Source organism: Symphodus melops (genome assembly GCF_947650265.1).
Source record: "Symphodus melops genome assembly, chromosome: 1".
NCBI classification, from domain to species: domain Eukaryota; kingdom Metazoa; phylum Chordata; class Actinopteri; order Labriformes; family Labridae; genus Symphodus; species Symphodus melops.
Window position 1 is genome coordinate 42471658 of NC_136691.1, and position 24699 is coordinate 42496356.

General features: G+C 40.0%; 3 protein-coding genes across 8 annotated transcripts; all 3 read right to left on the minus strand.

The window, feature by feature from the left end:
* Nucleotides 1-155: 155 nt before the first annotated feature.
* On the minus strand, nucleotides 156-10458 carry morc2 (MORC family CW-type zinc finger 2). 3 transcript variants are annotated; one of them, XM_079348434.1, is made up of 28 exons: nucleotides 10254-10458; nucleotides 9585-9727; nucleotides 8761-8814; nucleotides 8623-8657; nucleotides 8464-8532; nucleotides 8274-8364; nucleotides 8076-8184; nucleotides 7293-7452; nucleotides 7049-7160; nucleotides 6797-6922; nucleotides 6633-6712; nucleotides 6469-6551; nucleotides 6242-6327; nucleotides 5890-6030; nucleotides 5644-5798; nucleotides 5033-5161; nucleotides 4838-4943; nucleotides 4547-4679; nucleotides 4358-4441; nucleotides 3979-4230; nucleotides 3631-3873; nucleotides 2848-2949; nucleotides 2470-2527; nucleotides 2233-2371; nucleotides 1961-2128; nucleotides 1757-1850; nucleotides 1281-1469; nucleotides 156-1146 (listed from the first exon to the last, which is right to left on the minus strand). In XM_079348434.1, the coding sequence occupies exons 2-28, from the start codon at nucleotides 9656-9658 to the stop codon at nucleotides 1078-1080; spliced, it is 3141 nt and encodes a 1046-aa protein (XP_079204560.1). In that variant the 5' UTR covers nucleotides 9659-9727; nucleotides 10254-10458; the 3' UTR covers nucleotides 156-1077. The 3 variants fall into 3 exon arrangements, with proteins under 3 accessions (XP_079204560.1, XP_079204562.1, XP_079204561.1); XM_079348436.1 differs by lacking the exon at nucleotides 2848-2949; XM_079348435.1 differs by lacking the exon at nucleotides 10254-10458 and having other exon boundaries at nucleotides 9585-9834.
* A 1207-nt stretch (nucleotides 10459-11665) lies between these two features.
* On the minus strand, nucleotides 11666-15657 carry LOC306829667 (transmembrane protein 248). 4 transcript variants are annotated; one of them, XM_079352788.1, is made up of 8 exons: nucleotides 15456-15657; nucleotides 14960-15014; nucleotides 14836-14881; nucleotides 13442-13697; nucleotides 13261-13360; nucleotides 12999-13140; nucleotides 12768-12905; nucleotides 11666-12454 (listed from the first exon to the last, which is right to left on the minus strand). In XM_079352788.1, exons 2-8 carry the CDS (start codon nucleotides 14992-14994, stop codon nucleotides 12434-12436), a joined length of 738 nt encoding a protein of 245 aa, XP_079208914.1. In that variant the 5' UTR covers nucleotides 14995-15014; nucleotides 15456-15657; the 3' UTR covers nucleotides 11666-12433. The 4 variants fall into 4 exon arrangements, with proteins under 4 accessions (XP_079208914.1, XP_079208913.1, XP_079208912.1 ...); XM_079352787.1 differs by lacking the exon at nucleotides 15456-15657 and adding an exon at nucleotides 15262-15424; XM_079352786.1 differs by having other exon boundaries at nucleotides 14836-15014; nucleotides 15456-15656.
* A 3302-nt stretch (nucleotides 15658-18959) lies between these two features.
* plbd2 (phospholipase B domain containing 2) lies at nucleotides 18960-24328 on the minus strand. Its single transcript, XM_079349490.1, has 11 exons — nucleotides 23723-24328; nucleotides 22845-22938; nucleotides 22573-22731; nucleotides 22017-22117; nucleotides 21668-21882; nucleotides 21197-21452; nucleotides 20675-20770; nucleotides 20515-20586; nucleotides 20260-20412; nucleotides 19979-20141; nucleotides 18960-19845 (listed from the first exon to the last, which is right to left on the minus strand). The coding sequence occupies exons 1-11, from the start codon at nucleotides 23941-23943 to the stop codon at nucleotides 19675-19677; spliced, it is 1701 nt and encodes a 566-aa protein (XP_079205616.1). The 5' UTR covers nucleotides 23944-24328; the 3' UTR covers nucleotides 18960-19674.
* Nucleotides 24329-24699: the final 371 nt, after the last annotated feature.

Consider the following 24699-nt stretch of genomic DNA (forward strand, 5'->3'; position numbering starts at 1 on the left):
GAATCCACTTAGTCATGCTAAACAAACCACATCAAAAAAAAAGTTACTTATCATTTCATACCTCAATAGTTACTTTTTAATTTGTAGTTAAATGATTTTTTTTAAACTACAATTTTGGATAAGGAGGTGTATAACAATAACAGATACATCCATCATAAGTTGTTACTGAACCGGTTTTATTGTCGGTAAAGATTTGTCAAAAATACAGAATCCTTTTTCCCCCCAATCAGAACGAAAAGATTATAGCATGCATTGTTTAATAAAACATTATCCATGACATGTTAAAAATGTGTCGTTCAAATCTGTTCAAAAGGGGCACAGGCACTGAATAATTATTAACACTCAACTTTTGTACTTAAATGAGATTAATTTCTCCTCCAAAAATAAACACAGAACAGTCATAAATTTAAATTTGGGAGTGGAGCAGGGGAATAATCATACTGATAAAACCCAGTAAGAAAATCTTGTTTGTGGGTGTGGCAAATCACCCAACCATAAAACATGAACCTGGTTATGGTAATGACTAACACTGATGTGTTTTAGTGTAGAAAAATAAACTGTAATGCTGAAGTACAGTCCGGAGTGCAGGACACTAACCAGTCAAGCCCAAGTCTGGGATTATTTTGTGTCTGATTCTCATCTGACCATCAATCAAAACAAAGAACAAATGTAGTCTGCCGTTAAACAGCATTAGTTGACTTTATAAAGGGAGCATAAATTGTATTAAACCTACACACAAACTATTCCAAAGACCATCCAGGAAAGGATGGCTTTAACATAGACTTACATATATAAGCAGCTATATAAAAAGGACTAGAGAGAAAACCACAAGGCCAGAAGGCAACCCAACAATGCAGAAACTGAAGGAGTAGGAGCAAACAATCGAAAACATAAAGATCAAACTCATAACAATCAGATTTAAGAAATGGAGGGATTAACAAGGAAAATAGCCCCAAATATTCACAGCCAACTCTGCACATAAGTCCGAGTCTTTGTGGAGCCATCAGAAAGTATCTGCTGCATTGAAAACTGCCAGTCTGTTTATGTGCAGGTCCTCTTCTCTCAGGTTTCTCATCTCTAATCGCCTTTTGTCAGGAGGTCCTCGATATATGCATCAAGCTCGTCATCTGTGTTTATGTCAATGTCCTGAGGTAAAATAAAAACATTTTTAACATTAACATTTTACACAGGACAAAGATTCAAAAACAGGTCATTAAGGGAATCATGTCACACTGTAGATGATCGGTTTCTGGTACAACAGGAACATTTGTAAATCTTACCTCTTGTACTTTTTGCAGAAGAGCTACGATGTTTGTTCGTAGCTTCTGTAGTTTCTCGTCTGCCTCCTTGAGTTTGACCTCAGCGCTGTTACTCTTCTCCTCCACAGCTTTGGCCCTGGCATCAGCCCTACTCTGGTACGAGTTACACAAAGACTGGAGACCTGACTCATACTGCTGGAAATACTCTTTCTAAATTGATTGAGGGAGACAAGAGAATAAAACAACACTCAATACTCTGGACACACAACATAGTGATAGCTGAAAGGAAGCCACAGGCCAGACTGGAACCCGGGCCGCCTGCTGAGGACTTTAACTTTACATACATGATGCGTGACCTGACAGCGAGGTCCATCTGTGTTTCCTGTCAGTATTTTTTGTGTGTACTTTTTCTGGCACAATACATTTCCTTCTCCATGCTTTTTGTAAGTAAAAAAATTTGGTTTTCTATATACACTTATACTGTATATATATCTCACCAAAGGAAAGGCCACTAACTCCTCAGCTGACATGCTGTTAACATCGTCCTTTGGAATCCGAAAAGCAGGCGGAAAGAAGTAGCGCAGCATTGTCCTGCAAACAAACAGGACAGTGAACACACCACAGACCTACAACGCTTGAATGGAAAATAACAATCATGGCTGATGTGAGGCAACATCATCAGTCCATTGAAATCAGCTCACCTCAACATGTTGACAAGACTGTCGGTCACCTCCCGGCTGGTTCCTGGTTGAGTGGTGTCTGGCTCCATGGGTGCTGGTCCCTTCTCTGTCTCCTGCTGGGTGTCAGGTGTCTGAGAGATAGGAGATGGCGGCCGCATCAACCTGACCTCATCGCTGCCTTTAAACACCCTTCACAGACACAAACAGAAAGGTTAATAAACGTACATGCTTTGCATCATGAGGTAGCTCAACACAATGTGGCCATGGGCAGCCACACGGACAAATCCTCTCACCATCGGTCTTTAGGGGTAGTTCGAGGTACATAGTCAAATTTCACCTTCCAGCGCACACTTTGTTTATTTGCCTCAACAGCGATGACTTTGCCGGTGTACCACTCCTTATTGACACGTACTTCAACAAGCAGACCCTTATCTGCAACAAAAACAGAGATTAGTGGATTACCATGTTTTTAAGTGTCTTTTTTTGCAGCTACGTGTTGATACATTTTAGGGTCGTGCAATCTTTCTCACCTCTCTGAGCATTTTTAGGGTCATTCTCTGGTTCCTGCTGCGGTTGCTTCTCTGGAGGCTTGGGGAAAAAAAACAAAAACAATCATCAACAACCTTTCAAGTCAGAGGAACATTTTCTACAAGGAAGTGAAAGAAGTGATTTTTTTTCATTAAGTGAAAATTCCAGAGTGACCTCGGTCATTGGGAGAGAAAGGCATGCTTGACAGAAAGAGGCAAGAGAATGAGAGCTCTACTTCGAGAGAGGATTGTTAGACAAGAGAACGGTAATCTGACAGTTCAACATGATCCGCTGAAAATCAGAGTTTTGTGACTGTTAGTAGCTGTGAGCAGATTCAGCTTTTTATGAAGGTATTAGAAAGGGCGACCAAGTAAAGCTACCTTTGCTTTAGCAACATGCGGCTGCACGGAAATAGATTTAGGGCCAGGAGACGGTGTGGTCGGCTTCTGCTGCGTCTTCTCAGGTTGTGAGCGTTTGTTAACCTGCAATGTTGACAGTAGAAGGGCTCTGATTTAAGATTCAGAAACCTACTTTGTTGTCCTGGAAATGCCTGTGTGTCATTTATTTTTCCAGTGTATAAGGCAAAAACTTGCATACTTCAAAGACTCCTGATAAAAGTATGAGTTCAAGGGAATGCAAGAGTATCTAAAAAAATAAAAAAGATTTCAAGAGATTCTGTTATTTCAATATGTAAAGAGAGGCTTCTCAAGAGTCTTAGTGCAGCTATGGGATTGGGCCTAATCTCTTAACGTTTTTGCTGTGTACACGGGATGGTTAACAGCTCCTGATCAGAGGATCTGAGGTGCTGGCTGAACTGTATGGGTGCTGTACGAGTTTCTCGAGAAAGCTAGGAGCGAGGCCATGGATGGCTTGATGAAGAATAGGAGACACGTCAGTGCAGAGGTTGGATATGTTCCCCTGTTGTTGCATCTGGAAAGCATTCTGGGTGGGTCATTCTTGACAAGCTGTAAATAGTGCATGGAGGCCTTTAGAGAGAGGTAAGTGGTATTAGAGACACAGCGGAGGGAAACATCAGCTGCACCTTGACTGACACAAACAGGCTGATTTAAAGGATTATTTCAATTGTTTGGAGCTTTGCAAAAGTTGTCATTATATTGTCTACATGTCTCTTTTTTCTAACTTGTGCATCACGTTCGGTTTACCTCGTCCAGCTTGCCACGTTTAGGAGGTGTTGATTTTTCAACTACTTTCCCACGGTTAGAAAGCGCTGCGGCCAGCTTGGATTTCTTTGTCTGTGGTTGTTCCTCTTCACTCTCCTCACTGTCGTCGTCCTCCTTCTCCTCTTCCTCTTCTTCTTCCTCCTCCTCCTCTTCGCTGTCATCCTCTATGATTCTCTTGCGTTGTCCAGCAGCTGCAGCTTTGGCTGGTGATGATTTGGCAGGCGTCTAAATAAGGAGATAATAAATTGTCTCTGGGTAAAACGTGAACATACTGATAAACTTCAACAAAAGAAGCTTCTAGTTGGGTTATTTTTGCTCGTGGTAACCTACCCGTGAGCTGCGGCTGGGTGGGGGTGTTTTGGCAGAAGCTTTGGGTGCAGGCCTTGCTGCAGGAGGAGGGGGCTTTGCTGCAGCTCGTGACCGGGATGCCTCGACTTTGGAAGGCTGAGGTGGAGGTGCGGGTGTTCGGGTGGAGCGCTGAGAAGCTGCACGAGATGGAGCGGTACTCTGGGCATTTTTGAGGTGAGCAGGGAGAGGGGGGGAGCGAGGGCGTGTGGTGGACCTTTCAGAAGACCTCGTTGCCTGAAATCATGGAATGTGAAAAAGAAGAAGAAAGAAAAAAAAAGAAAAAAAAAAAAAAAAGAACATTACTTGATGGAGCTACTGATGAAAGTGACCCAGAAAAAGAAGAATACACAAAACCTAGTACCTGAGAGGTGCTCTCTGTTGGTTTCATGCTGACCTCAAGTGGCAGCTTCTTTAAATCTGCTGCAGATTTGATGGTGCTGGTTTTCTGAAAAATGAAATTACACTATGATGTCCTGATGTACACAGAACACACTAGACAGAGAACGACAGAACGGGGGGGGGGGGGGGGGGGGGGGGGGGGGGGGGGTACCTGCAATGCCTGAAGTTTCTCCTGCTGCTGTTTGATTTTCTCTGACAGCTCTTTCTGTTTGTCTTCGGCTGTTTGCTTGTCTTTCTTCAGAACACCACACGGTAAATTCTGTTTCTGTTCAGCAGCGTCACACCTGCAAACATTTAAAAAAAACAAAACATAACAACATGAAGCAGCACTCGAAACAGTGTTTTAGTGACACAGTTATTACATTGGCATGCCCGCTGCATAAAAAAAATCTAACTAAAAGAAGCAAATGAAAACACACAAAGAAAAGATCAGCCTGCTCACCTGTCCTGGTTGCTGTCTGGGTTCATGAGACACACCCAACTGTCTGGGTAGCGCTTGTCCACAGCATCCATCTGGAAAGGAAGCGTTCTCCACTTCAAACATTTGTCTGTAAAATTCAAAAGCACAGTCAGAGAGTCAGTGCGGGTTCATTGTGAGTTTACTGAGACACAACATGTGTGTGAATGTGTAACGTACCACACTGAATAGTAAGTGGTATCTCCATGGCTCGACGTCTCTTGTATCTAGATTCTGATGATGGAGGTGCAGACCAGCTGGCAGACAGGTATCCAAACTCATCCCAGAACTTCACTATTCCTTTTTGAGCTGTAGTCAAACGCACTCAGTCAGTCTTTTAAACAGTGACAAGTTATTTATTAACACCAAAGTCATGTAGGTAAATGTTTCAAATGTCACACTTCTGTAACTCCCCTTCTTGTTTCTTTGTGCATATGTAGAAGACTGAGAATGACAGAATGACTGGGAGTGGAATGATAGTGTGTTTTAAAAACGCCATGAACCAAACTCCTTGTTTGTAGAAATCAGATGTGAAGAGTTAGAGGTTACAGGTTTAACTGAAGCAAATGCTGCACTGAATAATGCTGGACACACACAACAAACTGTGTGACGCGAGCATGACGCGAGCATGACGGTCCACTCAAACAGATAAAACACTTCGTTTAATTTTCAGTTTTTCTGGAGGGTTGGAGTTTTTTTTTTTTTTTACTGTCATAAGTTCTCTTCAACTACCTTTTTTTCCTAGTTCGGGAACAAACAAAAAAAATAATACAGACTTCAAGGAAACTCACCAATGTTAGTGTCCTTCCAGTACTGAGCTAAATGTTCCCCCATGGATTTCAGTAGATGTCGATACTCCTTTGCATCAGCAAAGTCCTGTTTGTTGTGAGTCGGCTCTAAAACTAAATATGGGACGTCGACTACTCCAACCACACCTCCACAGGCCCTAAAACATACAAAGCATATGAATAATTTATTTCACATTACTGCAATGAAAAGAAAGTAAACGTCTCGTTCTCAGACTTGGTGTTACTCACATGCCTCCCTCCAGCTGTGGGCCCGTCTTCTCATACATCTTGATGAGACGAGAGCAGTTGTACACAAACATCCCATCCAGCTCTCTCTGTTCAATGTTCACTCCAAATATAAAATTCAGTTCTTTTGGCTCCTTCAGTGCTCTGAGAAACGAGAACAATTCATTTAGAGCATTGTGTTGAGTGAAATTCGTGAGTAAGCGTTTGCTAACAAACAACGTAATGTAAGCAAAACATTTCCATTTAAAAAAATCTAAATCCTCAGATTAATAATAAAAGCTTCTGTTTTTGTTTTTTTTGTCTCTTTCACTTTTGTATGTTTGACAAATAAAGTTAAATGTTTTCGTTTCCATACCTCTGTTTGGCTTCGAGAATCATTTTCTTCATGTCTGCATCCCGTCTCATCATCATGGCAGAGTCTTGAACCTTTCTCAGGATAGCCTTGAGAAAGAGAGAGCATAAGAGGACATCATGTTAAAAAAAAAAAAAAAAAAGCTTAGAAGAGAGGCCGGTTTCATAATTGAGCACAGTTACACTCAGTTGGAATTTTACAAATGAAGCGAAATATCCTCTTCAGCTTACCCGTGAATCTTTTGACAGGTCCTCTCCCAATCTGGCCTCCAAAGCTACACGTTTACTCTCTGCCTCTCTGGCTTTTTCCTCCGCTGAAATAAAACATAACATAGTTGAGCTATGAGGGTGACAACGCGTCGGTCGTGACAGCATGGAATCAGATTAACACTCACCGATCTTAGAAAGGTGATCTGCTTTCTTCACTTCTTGCTCAGCTCGAGTTTTGAAACGAGTCGATGAGTATTTATAAACCCTTCGAACAAAACAAGAATGCTCTTCTAAGTGTTGTTACTGGAACCCAATATTAACTAACATCAAACATGTGCTATCACATTACCTCGGTTTATACAAGCAGCATGACAATCTCTTGGTCCTGACTTTATGCCCCTGGATGAAAATCCTCATGCGTGGGTCGATGTACAACACAGCAGCGTATGCCCTGAATGACCGCTTCTCTGGCTTCCTGTGTGAGAGAGAACGGCACATCAATATCAACACAATTTGAATGCACCATGACATAAAGTTCATTTTGAAAATATGGAGCTTCATGATTCCATGGTTAAATGCTTTGATGAGATATGATACTTACACTCCTTCAACGAGTGTCCCAGCCATCAGTATGTCCTGGTGATCGGTCTCCACGTCCAGCTCTGGCTCCCTGTTGTCCATCAGCTTCAGGTTGTAGATGATCACAAGGGTACCTTTAAAGAAAATCAATCATAATCAGTATGAGCCAACAGCCTAGCTTTAAAGCCATTTAGCTTATCAGTAATAACTGAAGTTTCAAGTAGTAAGAATTTGTCTTGTCGATGGGAAACATATTACATGCGTACCACTGCTGCTTTCTATTTTGTTGAACTGCTCCATCAGCTGCTGCTCATTTTTAAAAGGGGAGTATTTGAAGATCAGCTCTGTCTCTATGGCGTACTTCTCTGGGTCAGAAGTTAGAGGCTCTTTGGTCTTCAGGTCCCACGAAGGGAGAGGCACGATCACCTGAAGGGAGACGATCAAAGTCTTTCAGTAAGAAAGTCAAGAGATGTTGACAAGCCTGAATTCAAACACATTCGTTCTAGAGGACAGAACTTCCTACACAAGAAAAGGCTAAACTTAGTCTCCTGGTCAAGGAGTTCAGTTGATAAAAAACCTTGTTAAGAGCCCGAAATGTAATAACACTTTTTTTTTTTTTAAACAAAACCCAAAACGTAATAACTTCTTTTCCAATATGTAACAAGTTGTTAAATTTTTTGTAACAACAGCTTGTTACATTTTGGACAAGTTATTATGTTTGGCTCAGCATTTTGTTACATTATCGAACAATTCTTACATTTTGGGTTTTTTTTAAAAACATTTTTTCTAACATTTTGGGTCGTATTTTAACACGTCGTATCCTTCTTGGCTGCATAGCAAAAAAAAAATGCACGAACATAAAATAAGATGTAGGTCATTTGACAAAGCATGAAAAGTAAATGTTTCAAAAATATGATCTCATATAAAGCCTGATGATATTTTTGCCCACCTCCCCAAGTTTACAAATAAGTTTTATTTTGAATTGACTTGAGATTATTTGTTTTAAAAATATCTAGATCTCATGAGTTACTCGTAACAAAAAATCTGACCTCGTCTAGTCCTTCCTCCTCGTGGAAAGTCCTTGACAGGAAAAGGCAGGTCAGCGCTTCACCTTTTTTTGTGAACAAGATGAAGTCTTTCCCAATACGCATAGAGCCACTGTTAAAAAAAGAATGATGAGGGAATTTAAACATTAGTGCACCTAATGTAAAGCACCAAAATCACACAAGATCAGATATTTGTCTTACGATTTCAATCCGTTGCCATACTGGCCAATCTGAGTGGAGTCGGGAGACCGTTTGCTTGACTTTCCAAACTGAATAACGTGGGTTGCCTCATCTATTAGAAGAAAGGCACAAAATACACTGAAACCTCAAAAAGAATACTCATGAAAAGGGACAGTTTAAGTAATTACTCAGTGACTTATGTAGCACTTACTAGGGTCCATTCCAATCCCATCATCCAGAAAACAAAGCAAGTAGCCGCCCCGCAGCTCTGGTCTTTTTTCTGTCAGCACAGCAGGAGGGTGAAACAGTCATGTTAAGAGCATGAATAAACATGTGTGCTTCATTGAAGAAGTTCTCCTGTGGAGCTTACCTGTGTAGATGTCTATTCGTGTGGCATTGGCATCCCTAGGAAAGACAGAAGTCAACTTTCAGAGATTCTGCTTCAGTCAACATGATTTTTGCCACACTGCATTGCTTGATAACATTTAGAAGCGTTTGTGAAGGATACCTTGAATTGTCGACCAGTTCTGCCAAGGCTCCAAATAGGAACTCGTGGGTTGTCCTGAAAACAGACCATACATTTCATTAACTCTATATAATCAGTAAAAATAATAAATCTTGTCTTTACAGGTATAAATATGTTTTAAAAAACAACACTCCAACTTTCCTCATGTCTTTGAAAGTATGTATTTTAATATCAGTGGAGAAAAGTTTAATGATTTGATCTGTTTTGATTGTTTTTCTTACGTTACTTAACTTTCAGTGATGTTTATCAATTAAAAACTCATCTTATTAATTACAGACTTTGATATGAATTTATCGCATGTATGCATCAATTGCATACATCATAAATAAAGGGTCATATAACAAGTAGATTTACTGTATAACCCTGTTCCTAGTTGAATATATCTACTTTCCACAATTGAATTTGACTTTCTTCTTCAAATAATCAAGTGTAAATTCTAGATGTATTTTAATCTGATCAAGTTACTTCCCCCCTCTTTAAAGCAGAACTGGAGTTCACATGAGCTTTAAATGTTACAAGGTTTAAGATACCAACCAAGTATGGGACCTAAGTTTGGACTGAGGAAGACCCCTCCTTCAAGTTCCCACGCTTGTATCTTAATATTCAATGTACTTCACAAGTAAGACATATCATAACATTAGATGATCCATGCAGACTTTAATCTGATTTAACCTTCTTATTCTCTTGGAGTCACAAGTGTATCAACGTATGCGTGTTAATCTGAATGCATCTGAGTCTATTGGCATTTTAATATTGTTGCGATGATTATGTTTAACCGGTTAACCAGGTAATGATCAAGTACTTACGAATTGGTGTGCAGGTACTCAAAGGTAAGCTGAGCCCTGCTCAGGTTGCTGTAGTTAGAGTAGGCCATGGCCATTCACTTAATTCCTGTATACTTATTGTTGCCTTCTTCTGTCCAACTGAGCTTCAGTCCAGACCGTCCATCCTCAAAAAAAAAAGAAAAAGAAAATATTACAGGTCTGGTACACACACCTACAAAAGGCTTACTCCATTTAAAACATCATTGTGATGATATGAACTGATGTGGTCGCTTAGCATCAAGTCAAAAGACAGGTTAACACCCACTCCTCACCAAAAGTCTCCCCTAACATGAAGGATACCACGTGGAAGGCCAGTCCAGGACAACACAACATCATGATTAAGAACAGAGTGCGAAATAAATCAAGCTCTTCGTTAAATACATGAACATGTATGTAAACATGCTGTTGCCAGTGTATGGGCTAGCGATGTTACAGTAAACTTAGGCCGAGTCCTGTTCAGCAAGCAGCATACAAACATTTCATTAGATATTAAATTACTTATTTTAAACTGTTTTTAACATTGTTACAGTGTTAAGCTAACATATGTAGCTAGCGGGCGTTAGCGTTTTCTACACTGATTGTGATGTAACGCTAGCTAGCTAGCCTCATGCAGTTTAAACATTTGGCTGACGTTAGTCGTAAAATTATTACCGACTAGCAGACTGTCTCATATGGCGGCGACTTTGCAGTGACTTCCGGGTAGTGTAATAATCCTTCCAAGGATTAACAAATACTTTGTAACGCTGCGTTTCCTTTTCTTTTACATAAAACCATCCGACAGGCCGCGAAGACTTCAACCACTTCGACTATGGTTACTTGGTCTTCCACCAAAGGTGTCCACAGGATTGTAGAAATCCCGCCTCTATTTTGCTATAAACAGCCAATAGGAGAGAACCAAGTAGAAATTCTTAACGACGATTGGTTAAAAGATTTCGCTACGTAGTTAAGACAACATACCGGTGCACTAGTAGAGTGCTGCTCTAGGGGGTCCAATAAACACCATAAACGTTATCAAGGTAACTTCAGATAAATATATTACAAAAACGTCTTTACAAGTTTACCTCTGAAACCATTATACAAGCCACAGGGGAAAAAAGGCTTTTTAATTTTGAGTTATAAAGTCACATCCTGCCAGTCCTTTCTGCATTTGTCTCTGCAGCTGTATCGATTTGAGTCTATAACCTACTTATTTTATACATCTACTGCTCAGAGCTTCATTTGAAGATCGTAATGATCTTGATGAGTTATGTAAGCTTTAAACACTCCTTTTACGAGAACGTGCTCATATACATAACTTTTGCTTGACTTGTCAGTGGGTATGCAAAGATTAATCTTAAAATTGTGATACATCAATACACAGTTGTCAAGGTTCACATAGGTACTCTGGAAATGAATCACAATAATATTGAGATGGTAAGCAGCTAGTCTATAGAGTAGGGAAGGTTAACAGCTTCCCCAAGACAAAATAAAAGAGGTGAGAAGATAACAGACAAGAAAAAAATCTGTGCAAATATTGCAAGAAGACCGGGAACTAATAGTACAACCAACCATGTAGCAGCATTTCATCATCCCCATAATGAGAAGCTCCAATCATTTCCCTTTATTGCTAGACTTTTTTTTTTATATTAAAAGGCCAAACCACACTGACAAGTCTTTTTCAGTCATAATGTCTATAGTCTCATTTTGGAAAAGAATCGTATCATGAGTTTAGTGAATCATTACATCCCTACTTATTAGACTGATTACCAGGCTGTAGGGGTTAGTGGAGCCAACTAGCTGGAAGATACACTGTGAAACAGGCCAAATGTATCTGTTTAGAGGGGTGAAATGACAGGGATATCAAGATTAAACGGGGATAAACAGGATTTTTCAAAAGAACATGTTTTTATTGTCATGGTCAACCTTGATAATACAACCCTGTTAACTATATAACAAGTTTAGTGTCAAAAATTCCATATCAATACTTTTTGCTGACAACAATATTGAAATTCTTAATGATAATAATATAGACAATTATTATTATCATCATCCATGGTATAAACTGTCATGGAATTGAGATACTGTTCAAATCTGTGTGAGTTTATTTAAATACTGTGCTTAGAACAGAAACAAATACCTTTTAAATAGGTAGGAAGAGAACATTTCACTTCCAAAATTAAATCTTCGGGAGAAAAACACGAAATCGTCAAGTCAGCTCATCAATTTGAGCTCCTGCTGGTCCTGGGTTCCACTAAAAAACATGGACATGTTCTGGTAGAAATAAAGTGCAGTACTTTAAAGATTTATAATTTTTACTTTAAAAATTTTCATTTACAGAAGAGGCTAATTTTCAACTGAATGCAATGTGAAATTAATACTAGAACATGCGTTAACTGAAAAAGACAAATCAGTTCAATGGAATGCATAAAATCCTTGAGTGCAGATTGGATGGTGATCAATGAACAGTCAACAGTGTGGGCATATACATTTGAGGGATTGTTCCCATTAAACTATTGTCCATTACGTAATTTACTCCTCCTTTGCTAAAAGTTTTTGACTTCATGCTGTATATTTTAACTTTGTTACATCAATGATGCCACTGAATTATGACTGAGCTCTGCACTGTTACATGAACCCTCTGAAAAAAAAATCCCCTGAATGAGGCAGGCTTTAAAATGGCTACATATGAGCTCTTCACCGTTGTGATAACTCTGATGACATCACCAGGGTTTCTCGCTCTCGCTTTGGAGAAGCCCCTTCAGAAAATGTTACACAGTGCCCCCCCTAAACCTGACATTTCACAATACTCTTCTCTTTCATTCAACAACAGATTTCTTCAGGATGGAGAACATTCAGCTATCAATCATGGGCTCCTGTAAAACACAATCAAATATTAAGGTTAGGGCAAAAGAAAACTCTTAGTTTACTTAAAACACTTGAGAGCTAGATTTTATGCAAAAAGAGAAGTAAACAAAAGTACTCCCAAAACCACATAAGCACATAATTTATTTCCTATTTCTACCAGGATTAATGAAGTATTTATAATTCTGAAATATTTCCTACAATAAGTGCTAGTCATCAGTGATTTTGCCTGTATAATCCTGAGGTTTTCTATTCAACATTACCAAAGACAGAAAAGTACCAGTAATGTCAGAAACAGGTACTGTATAAGATAGCAATTCTTACATTTTGAAGATCCAGTCCATTCCAATAGTGGCGACGTACTGACTGTGTCATACTAGCAGCTAAACAGAGAATCCCACACACTCCGAGCAGACACACACTGACTTCCAACAGATGTCGCACTGCCACACTGCGCTCCTCCTTCAAAATAAAGACAGGGAATTATGACAGGTGGGTATTTCAATTTATTATTGCTATTTTTGTGCAGGTTGTTTGTCATGTGTTATACTGTACCTGTGTTAACATGACTATGAGTGAAGGGTCATTCTTGGAGCGTAGACTGTAGCAGGTTTGAGAGACTGAGTGAAGCTGTTTTGTTGCTTCCACATGGATGGGTGAAATGTTTTTCTCCGATGCAGGACACACTGACGGAAGTCTACATTAAAGTATAACATACATTCATACGCACACATTGACAATCCATTTAAACACAAAAACATCGGAGATTCGATATAACGAGGTTTGGAAACACACTTTAGAGTGTGTATGAACTTACAGGCTCATGGGCAGGAGATGAGTTGGAGCACTTATAGTCAGGCAGGTGTAGGTGTCATTTCCAGACACAATCTCAAGAGTCATGTTAACACTGTCATTGCCTAGGAAGAAAAACAATCACAAACTGGTTAAAACACATGGTGATACACACTTTATTTCACAACTACACCTACAATACCAACCTCCAAGATGAAGCTGGCTGCTGTTCAAGGCAGTGTGTAGAGCTAAGTCTTTTAGAGAGTCACTGTTTGAATTTGGAATAACAACTAGAGGAACCCTGAGACGTAAAGTGGTGACAGAGGGAGGGTTTGTGGGCTGAACTGAAATGTCTCTTTTTGTCAGAGGAGAGGTTGTGGGTGAGATAAGCTCGGGGGAACTTGCATTTGCATTCACACAGAGCTTAAACTGTGACAAGGAGGACAGCAGGTGGTTCCAGTCCTAAGAGAAGAATGAAGCACATTAGTATTTCCTCAGGATAGACAAAAGGCACAAGCTCACCTGCAGTCAGCCTGCACAGCACAACATTGTGTTTACATTATTTACCTGAATCAAAATCAGTTAATGGACAAATTTAACTACCGTAAATTCCGTACTATTGAGCGCACCTGGATATAAGCCGCACCGGCTAAAAATAAGTAAATAAATGTATTTGTACATATATAAGCCGCACTTGATTATAAGCCGCAGGTGTCCACGCTATAACAAGAGCTATTTACACAGACGTAGGCTACCGGTAACATCCGCAAATACTGTAGCGTCCGTACGGACGTTAAAGGACGACGAGAGCGTTCAAATAATAACTTTTAATAACCCGATCACTGTCGGCCGTGACCACGCCGTTTACAGCAGAGAACACATAACTTGCCGTAACAATCCAACTCTCTCCCCCAGCGTTCTCTCATACAGCCACTCAACACGTTCTCGCTGGTGCATTCACTGACTCTCCACATAATCGGAATTATGAACACATTATCAACTACTGACTTTACAACATGAACCGTTACAATACGAAGCCTAGCCGACGGTGTCTGTAACACGGCTGAAGAAAAAGATGACCGTAATATATTTCACAAGAAAAAGTCCATCCATTCACTGCCTCAGAATGACTTCATTACTCACTTCCTCAGTCTCTGTTGTCGCTGTCAGTGTCATCTTAACGTGCAGCAGCTCTGTTAGCTTCTTTGACAGCCAGGTCGATCGCCTTTAACTTGAAAGCTGCATCATATGCATTTCTCCGTGTGTTTTCCATCATGAGGGTGCGTGCATGAAGCGCAAAATGACTGATATTAAGATCCGACGTGACGAAGTCAAATGTTTTTGCGGCAGAAGCTCATTGTCCCCCATAAAAAATCCATGCATTAGCCGCACCGGAGTAGAAGCCGCAGTGCTCGAAGTGTGAGAAAAAAGTAGCGGCTTATAGTCCGGAATTTACGGTACGTATAATTTACCGCTTTATTCATCTGGCCTAATGTACCAACACAGCAATAGACAACGGCTGTTCAAGTGGGTTTCAAACGGACATTTCTCAGAGACTACATCTATTATCAAACATTGAAGTAGATGAGTGACTCCTTACCTTTGTTGTGTCAGGATTAGGCACAGCGTAAACATAGCTGTAAGAGCTGAGGCAGATAAAGGTGACAGCCAGAGTCAATAGACACAGGAAAAATGTGACAACAGGAGGATTCTGGGATACATACTCTCTAAGGTTGGTAAGGGGCTGCCAGAAACCCATTACCAGACTGAGCCCACCAGCTGTGAACACAAGAGAGTCTCTCAAGTTATGTTGGTGACAAGGCTGTCACAGATGTCACGAAGATACAGTTTTATAAAGATATGATGGCGTCCAATTTTTGAAAACAACATTTGGTGGCTTGTACCATTTGAAGTTCAGATCATGATTAAGAAAACTGTTTTCAATACACGGAATTTGATCTTGTGATTTTGCATGTTACAAAATACAAGACACTTTCCACAATAGTAAACAATCAAGAAAACCTACCACACATGGATACTGGTACTTTTTCAAATGAATTACTTCTGGAGTCGGCTACGTCAAGTGAGATACAATCATACTTCCGAGCAGCAAGGAGACGTGTAACTTGTCTTTCTTATCAGTAAACCAGCTCCTTCAGTTTATTAACTGTCCGTGTACGCTAATGTTGCTAACAAGCTAGCATACAAATATCTACATACCTTGAATGTGAACAGTCCTCTCTAATCCCGTAAACAGATATAGTAAAATGCAGCGTTGTCTTAGTTTTTCTTTTAATAAGTGCACAGGAGTTCAACATTTAAAATATTTGAAGAGAGCAGCGCAACGATAACAACGCGACAGCGACGTCGACCTATCAGGGTACACGGTGGTCATGACGTAGATCACGTGACTTGTAGCCAGGCCAGCAGGCATCTAAAAACTTGAGTCAGTCTCAGCTGTTGGATTTAACCATTCATCTATGGATTGAACTATCTCTTACGTATCTAAATCTACGCAAGTGCAATACATTCACAAAAGAAATAAAAAATAGACACTACTGATTCGTAATCGTAATTACGTGTGACATGTAATAATGTGACTAATAATAATTAATAATTACGATACAATGCGTCTTTTTTATTGTTTGGTGAATGGTAGATTTACGAAAGTGGGGGATCATTAGTTGCACTAACAGCACATCGAAGTTTTTTCATTTTAAGCACCCTGAAAAAATGTGAGCTTGCCTTTTACATGTGTCCCACAGAGGGGCAGCATTCTCTAAAGAGATCCTGACATGGTCTGAATATAATTTACAGTATACTGTATGTCTGAGCCAAATGGTCTGAACACAGGCCCATAGCCAGCTTAGTGGAAGGGATGGAGGCACTTTTTTTCTTCTAATATTTGACCCCTTTTTTCAGTTTTCCCCACAATTGCATTTATGTTATTATTGGTTTAATACTCTTAACTGTCTATTTTTAATTGCACTGGTTTAATTTGTAATTTGTTTATTTTTAGTCATATAGGGGTCATCCTAAATCTTGTTTCGGGTTTATTATATATACAGTGCCTTGCGAAAGTATTCGGCCCCCTTGAACTTTTCGACCTTTTGCCACATTTCAGGCATCAAACATAAAGATATAAAACTGTAATTTTTGTGAAGAATCAACAACAAGTGGGACACAATCATGAAGTGAAACGAAATTTATTGGATATTTCAAACATTTTTAACAAATAAAAAACTGAAAAATTGGGCGTGCAAAATTATTCAGCCCCCTTAAGTTAATACTTTGTAGCGCCACCTTTTGCTGCGATTACTGCTGTAAGTCGCTTGGGGTATGTCTCTATCAGTTTTGCACATTGAGAGACTGGAATATTTGCCCATTCCTCCTTGCAAAACAGCTCGAGCTCAGTGATGTTGGATGGACAGCGTTTGTGAACAGCAGTTTTCAGTTGTTTACACAGATTCTCGATAGGATTCAGGTCTGGACTTTGACTTGGCCATTCTAACACCTGGATATGTTTATTTGTGAACCACTCCATTGTAGATTTTGCTTTATGTTTTGGATCATTGTCTTGTTGGAAGACAAATCTCCGACCCAGTCTCAGGTCTTTTGCAAACGCCATCAGGTTTTCTTCCAGAATGGTCCTGTATTTGGCTCCATCCATCTTCCCATCAATTTTAACCAGCTTCCCTGACCCTGCTGAAGAAAAGCAGGCCCAAACCATGATGCTGCCACCACCATGTTTGACAGTGGGGATGGTGTGTTCATGGTGATGAGCTGTGTTGCGTTTTCACCAAACATAAAGTTTTGCATTGTTGCCAAAAAGTTCAATTTTGGTTTCGTCTGACCAGAGCACCTTCTTCCACATGTTTGGTGTGTGTCCCAGGTAGCTTGTGGCAAACTTTAAACAACACTTTTTATGGATATCTTTAAGAAATGGCTTTCTTCTTGCCACTCTTCCATAAAGGCCAGAGTTGTGCAGTATATGACTGATTGTTGTCCTGTGGACAGAGTCTCCCACCGCAGCTGTACATTTCTGCAGTTCATCCAGAGTGATCATGGGCCTCTTGGCAGCATCTCTGATCAGTTTTCTCCTTGTATGAGCTGAAAGTTTGGAGGGACAGCCGGGTCTTTGTAGATTTGCAGTGGTGTGATACTCCTTCCATTTCAATATTATCGCTTGAACAGTGCTCCTTGGGATGTTTAAAGCTTGGGAAATCTTTTTGTATCCAAATCCAGCTTTAAACTTCTCCACAACAGTATCTCGGACCTGCCTGGTGTGTTCCTTGTTCTTCATGATGCTCTCTGCGCTTTAAACTGACCTCTGAGACTATCACAGAGCAGGTGCATTTATACGGAGACTGGATTACACACAGGTGGATTCTATTTATCATTATTAGTCATTTAGGTCAACATTGGATCATTCAGAGATCCTCACTGAACTTTTGGAGAGAGTTTGCTGCACTGAAAGTAAAGGGGCTGAATAATTTTGCACGCCCAATTTTCAGTTCTTTATTTGTTAATACAGTTTGAAACATCCAATAAATTTTGTTCCACTTCATGATTGTGTCCCACTTGTTGTTGATTCTTCACAAAAAATTACAGTTTAATATCTTTATGTTTGATGCCTGAAATGTGGCAAAAGGTCGAAAAGTTCAAGGGGGCTGAATACTTTCGCAAGGCACTGTATATATGGAAGGGAGGGGGGACAGCAGTTGTTTATTGTAACTAATGTCTTGTATACTGCTACTGGATGTCTTGAATTGCCCTCAGGATTAATAAAGTATCTATCTATCTATCTATCTATCTATCTATCTAAGCTCTAAATGAAACATCTGTGCTGTGCTTTGGTCAAACTACACTGCAACATCGTTCAGAATGACCGGTTTGGCAGTGGGTCAGTAATGGTGTGGGGTGGCATTTCTTCCCCATGTGCTCGCTAGAGGTAGTCTGACTGCCATTAGATGAGATCCTTAAACCCCTTGTGAGACCATATGCTGGTGCGGTTGGCCCTGGGTTCCTCCTAATGCAAGACAATGCCAGACCTCATGTGGTTGGAGTGTCAGTAGTTCCTGCAAGAAGAAGGCATTGATGCTATGGACTGGCTCGCTCGTTCCCCAGACCTGAATCCAATTGAGCACATCTGGGACATCATGTCTCGCTCCATCCACCAACGCCACAATGCAGCACAGACGGTCCAGGAGTTGGTGGACGCTTTAGTTCAGGTCTGGGAGGAGATCCCTCAGGAGACCATCCGTCACCTCATCAGGAGCATGCCCAGGCATTGTAGGGAGGTCATACAGGCACGTGGAGGCTAAATCTAGACCTCCATTGGTTAATAAATTTGATTTCCATTAATAATTTTTGTATGATTTTTTGTTGTCAGCATATTCAACTGTGTAAAGATCTAGGGTGTTATTTTAGTGTTCTTTTTTTGGAGCAGTGTATAACATGAATCAAGCACCAAAGGTTTGTGACGCTGTAGAAACCAGCTCTCTCAGAACGCTCCGTTTTGGTGTTTCTCTTTAAATGCAATGAGACTCCCTGAGTTTTCCCCTCCAGACATCACTCCTCTGTAGTTTCATCATATAAACACAGTACTCTTTTTAGCTTTGTATTGCATGTCATGTGTCACCCCATAGTCAAAACAATTTTTCAGCGGCTGCTGAAACCCAGCAATGCCAGGGGAGAAGAAAAAAAAAAAGGCAAATCAGCATACAGCATTTAAAGAATTTATTTCACCAGGTAATTCACCAATTGAGATCAAGATCTCTTTCACAAGGGTGACCTGGTTGAGAGGGCAGCAACAATGGATTACATGAGAAAAAATAAGGCAGAATTATATTGTTACCCCACTCCACCAGTTTTGCAACCATTCAATGGTTAAGATTGATCATCGATTATTTTTTATACTGTACATTGTACCCCGAAAGACCCCAAATATTAAACCAATCATCAAAACATGTTCATCTTTTTTCAGTAACTTCTCAGTGTTTTCCTAAAGAAAGGAGTGGTCCTTTGGAAATCATTTTCCAACTCCAATGACTCCCAAAGCCATCATAAATTAGTGGAATCAACATTTTCAGTTTGCATTACAAACAAAATATTAAAAAGAAAAAATTCAGATACTTGAATGAATAAGCAGCCACTTTACAACAGCAAAGTGTACAAATCTTATGAGACCTATTGTTGTCTCACAGTCAAGACTTCATACAACTTTCTGTGCTGAACGTTTGTAAATAGTGCAATATCATTATACTGAAGAGTTCCAAAGAAATTATTGCTACACTTTTAAGAACTAAAAACACAACTGTTGTGTTTCTAATGTTCATCTCACAAAAAATAAGTAGAATATCCCTTTATTTAAATTGAAAAGAGCACAACTGGCAGCATTTAATATATCATCTCAATTGTATGCAGATTATTAAATTAATTATGGAGTCCATGTGACTTTTATAGGTTTGAATGTCCATGTGTCAGGGTGACCCATGTGCATAAGATCTTTGTAGGGGGATGTGCTCCACTGGAAGGGGGGCACCTGGTCCCATGTTGGTCCACTTACTGCCAGCATACCATAGTCACGAAACATCGCATAAGAAGTCATCTGCCCAGGAACACACATAACACAGCAGATTAAAACATTGCCTCTTTAAGACCATGCAAAACTGATTTGGGGATTATGACTGGTCAAAAGTATGAACAGAAAGATGGGTTATAGCATCAAAATAAATAGAAACCTTCATATCTGTTCCTCCATGTGGTCTCTGCTTTAAGGCGCCAAACGGATATGTTCCATTGGCTGGGTTCAGGTCTGATCGCGCTGAGATTGCATTCTCTCCATTCCCAGGTGGATCACAACCATCACACCTAGACAATGGGTCTTCTTTAAAGTTATTATACCTGAGAGGAGACAATGCATCTTGTTATTAATACTACTTAACTCTTGTTTTTATAAAGTTGACAATCCAGCAAACGACTAATGGTTCACCTGTAAATCTGTTTAACAAACAGATTTTACCTCATGAGGTGGACCATTGAGTCCAAATCTGTTACAGTGGTCTGGTTTCTCCTGAAAATCTGGGCCCGAGGATTCTCTTCCAAAGAGAACCAAGGCCCGAACTTCTCAACCAGCTCATTGCAGCCGCTGGCATTAAATATGTCCACATAGTACCTATCCATGAGCAGAGAAAATAAATAAATCACATAACACTGTTACAACATCAAGTAACATGTAAAAATTGTTAACATCAAAGGGTATTATGATCAAACTTACGGTATGTTGTAACTTGCCCAGTACCCTTTCTCCAGCAGCTCCTGAGTTTTATCAGTGTAAACAATTAGTCCCCTGCAGCATTAGGGAGAGGGAAGGGTTATATTTTGCACTATTTTGAATAAAATGTTGCGTTTCATTAATATAGTTTGACAAGACTTACGGAATCTGCTCAAGCACAACAAAGAGCCCCTCTTTAATGTCAGTCTTTCCTGGAGTGAAATGGTTGTAGTCCACAATCATCCACTGGTTGTTATATCTACAATACACACACAAACATTCATTAAAATGCTACAGTTAACACTGTAGTGAGAAACTTTCATTTAGTGTCTGCTTTAAATATCTGCCTTAATTGTATATCCATGTATCTGCTGAGTCACTAACAGCCTGATGCCCCATGTACAGCTGTATGACCAGACTGACTTCTCACATGACTCTTGATTATAAATGCCCTTTCCCTCTCCCTTTACTGCTTCCTTTACTGCTATCAGTCTACATTAAAATGAAAGGTCACATATAATCTTATCTGAACGTCTCATGCACTGGGAGTTTCAACACAAGACTATGTATAACAAACAACAGAGCCCAGAGTCGGGAATTTTGAGTAGATAACTTCTGGTCAAAGTAGTGCTACGGTCGGTTAAAAGTCACAAGAGCCAATTCCTCTCCGGTGCTCATAACTCACGTTCCACTGTTGAACTTGCTGAATGTCGTGGCCCACTCCTTGCCGGTAGTAGCCAGCCGATTTGCCACAATGTTTCTCAGCCACTCCATGACAGTTCCTGAGGGTTGAACGTACTTCCAGAGCGCAGGATTACTGTTCCCAATGGTGGTTTCTAATGTCACCAAGCCACTACTTAAGATATAAAAGTCATCTCCAGAGAAGATAGTTCCAGGGTAAGAGGAGAATGCCTGAATTCCTCCAGGGAGAAGATTCTGGTCTGACCATGAATGAATCAAAAGTTAAAAGATCTTAGTTAAGTTGTCTGAAATTAAAGCTGTATCCCCATCATAGACAATGACAACACGGCAGGCAACTTATATGGCTTCATATTTAGTGAGAAACTGTATTTTTGAGATGGCTTCTTGTTTATGGCAATATGATTGAAAGGAATTGTTTGACATTTTGTGGAACATGTTTTCATCAGAACAGTACCTGAAGGAGACACCTTAAAGGAAAAGATGTATTTCTTCATGATGCGCAGCATGGCCTGGTACATGTTCCAGGTGTCATGTGATACCAGCAGTTCCTTAGTGTTTGGCAACAGCTTAATGAGAGCAGAACAGGAGCCAGAACCAAGAGGTCGAGTTTGGCTGGATTTGTTCAGCGCTGACTCCAGGTCCTCTAAATCTCCACCCATTTGGAAAAGTCTATTTGGACAGAATAGCAGTGGGGATTTCGAAGTAACCATTTTGAAGTGTTTGATGTCAGTAGGTGTGATGAGACATGTTTGATTAGTATGAACATTGAGATGAGGGTTTTGAGGGAATTGAGGATTACTTACAGGAAGCCAAAAGGGTTAAGGGAGAAAGACCCTGTTGGAAATGAAAGCTCTTCATTGTAGCTGTCCTCCAGGCCTTTCAGCTGCAGGAGCACCAGGCGTACCTAGCATGCAGAAATCGATGATGAAAGATTTTATTTGTGGCCTTTTTTTCAGCCTTTATCAACCCAATAATTTTAATTCAAGGTCAATGTAAACACCTTTTTTGTAGTACTTAAGAAAACAAACTGGGTTTGTAGCCAAATGCTTTACTGAAATGCAAAGAGAAGGCAAATCTATAAAGTGAGTCTTCAGCTAATTTTAAAGTGATGGTCTGATAGTCCGAGCTGTACTATATGGGAATAAGAGTCATGTGATGTAAATCAGAGCAGGGCTGAGAATTTTGTTCTATTGAACTCAGAGACAGTGTAAGAAAACTACTGTTATGTGATCCCTTTGTTTGCATCTGCAAACACAGTCTGGCTTCGGCCTTTTCAGTGAGTTGTAGACAGTGTATAGGAACATGATTAATACTAAAATATAGGGAACTGTAGTAGTCATCATGTAACTCATGAATTACCTGGTACCAGTATGGGGAACTTGGCTGCTTCTCTATTTGCTCTTGAACCCACTGCATATTGGACGCAATGAAAGCCTTAAGACGATCACAGTAACCGCTTTGAGTCGTGAAAGGTCCGCAGTAACCCATCAGAGTATTCATCCAGTGCTTATAGATGAGCTACACAAAACACAAAATCGTTGTAATAATTCAAATATACAGAAAGTATAAGCATTTTTCTAACTTGGTAAATGAGGCTCAAACAGAGCTGTAGAGTTAGGCTTTAAGCTGACCTGAGATGTGAGTGCAGCCTCCACTGCACCAGCAGCATAAGCCTGCAGACTGTCATTATACTGACTGCTGGTAGTGACCTCCAAGTAGGACCAGCTGAAAAGAAAGCACAGATGACTTATCTGCACTATGGGTGAGGATAAGTAAGAAGGAACAGGCTACAACAATAGCTAAAACATATGTAAATATCTCTTTAATGTATCAACTGGACACAGCTGCAGGTCTTAGGACCATTCCCAGACATCTAGCATGGATGTTCAATTAAGTTGCATTTAAATGTTGCTTTTCCCCCTCCATTTAATTTCATTATTCAACCAAATTCATTCTGATAACCATTGCTCCTTCGTGATGAGGAGCAAAGGTTAAGCTAAGGAGATGCGCTTGAGATGATTGACAAGTCGATTGATCAATCACAGAAAAAGATACGCTACAATCAAAACGATGCATTTGCTCTTCCAAAGCTAAACCTTTCCTGGCGGCAGATTATCTAGTTGTTTTGCTCATCATCATCATACCATTTCACAATCCCCAAATTCTTAATGGCAAACAAAAAAGAGAAGAAAAAAAACATTCAGTAGGAAAGAAAGTAACATTTCATTAATTTAGCAAGGACAAATCACAGTGATAGAAAAGTATGAATATCTGCCCTTCAGGCCCTCGGTGCTGGACATTTGAAATACGCATCTTATTATAGAAGTAAAACAAAACCTTTCATCCTGATGTCTCTTATTATATTCCAGTCTTAAGTAAAGCTCGTCGTGCTTACTGGATGGCTAAATGAAGCTTTCCCAGATAAATAAAACAGGTTGAACATATTTGCTACAACAACACAGTCAACTCAAAGTCGTAAATCTGCAGCGTCTGCATCATTTGAACTCACCCTGATGTTTTTATGTCATCAGTGAAGTTTGCCCATGCTACAAAATCCTCTCGATATCCCTCGACGACGGACAGCTGTTCGGTCTGTTTGTCAAGAACTGCGGTTCGTATTTCAGCTTGAACAGAGACACACAATGACCCCAAACCAGACAGTACAGCTAATACATTTAAAAGCGTTTTAACACCTCCGTCTGACAAACTCTGTTTCAGCCTGGCCGCCATGTTTACGTGAAGAAATCACGTGATACAGCTGACCAGCCACTACCTTAAAGCTCCGTTTCGACCAGTACAAAAGGCTTCAGGGACTTCTCTTCACAGAGCTAAAAGATCCCTGTGACCTGTAGTTGTTCCACCGCTGCCTGAAGCTCTGGTACGGAAGTAAATCTGTGCCATCGGATTTTAGGCTGTATTGATTAACAATGAACAGATGAGTGACGTGTGTTTAGTGTCATTAAAGGGAAGAAGGCTCTTATCTAAATGTTTTAACACTGGATACCTCACTCCCCTCATTTCCCAAAGACACACTTTATAGGAGGACAAATTAAATACTAAACAAGTTTAAGAGATTAACTATAAAGGCTTTACATCCAGATTACACTTCTTCTGTTGTTTGCACTTTTAGTTAATTTCTTGTTATAGTCATACTTAGTCTAATCTAAAATAATGTGTTTTGTACCTCTTCATAATTGTAACAGTCACACCTTGATTAAAATAAAGGTAGGGTCAAAACAAAGCAAAGGGCTTTCAGCTGCGGTCTTTCAAACACAGTGGGTGACCAATCAGAGACAATTAGCTCTGCAGGGGCTGAATGCCCTTTTGTCAAAAGTCCCTAAACAACCCCTAGCATGGACTTTTTTAGGGGTAAACTTCTACCTCAGAACTAGATTTCTACCCTTTTAGATTTGGTGGAAACAAGTAGTTCCTAAGAGACCATAGTTCTGAGGGATAGTTCCTCCAATCGAAACTATATTGCAGAGA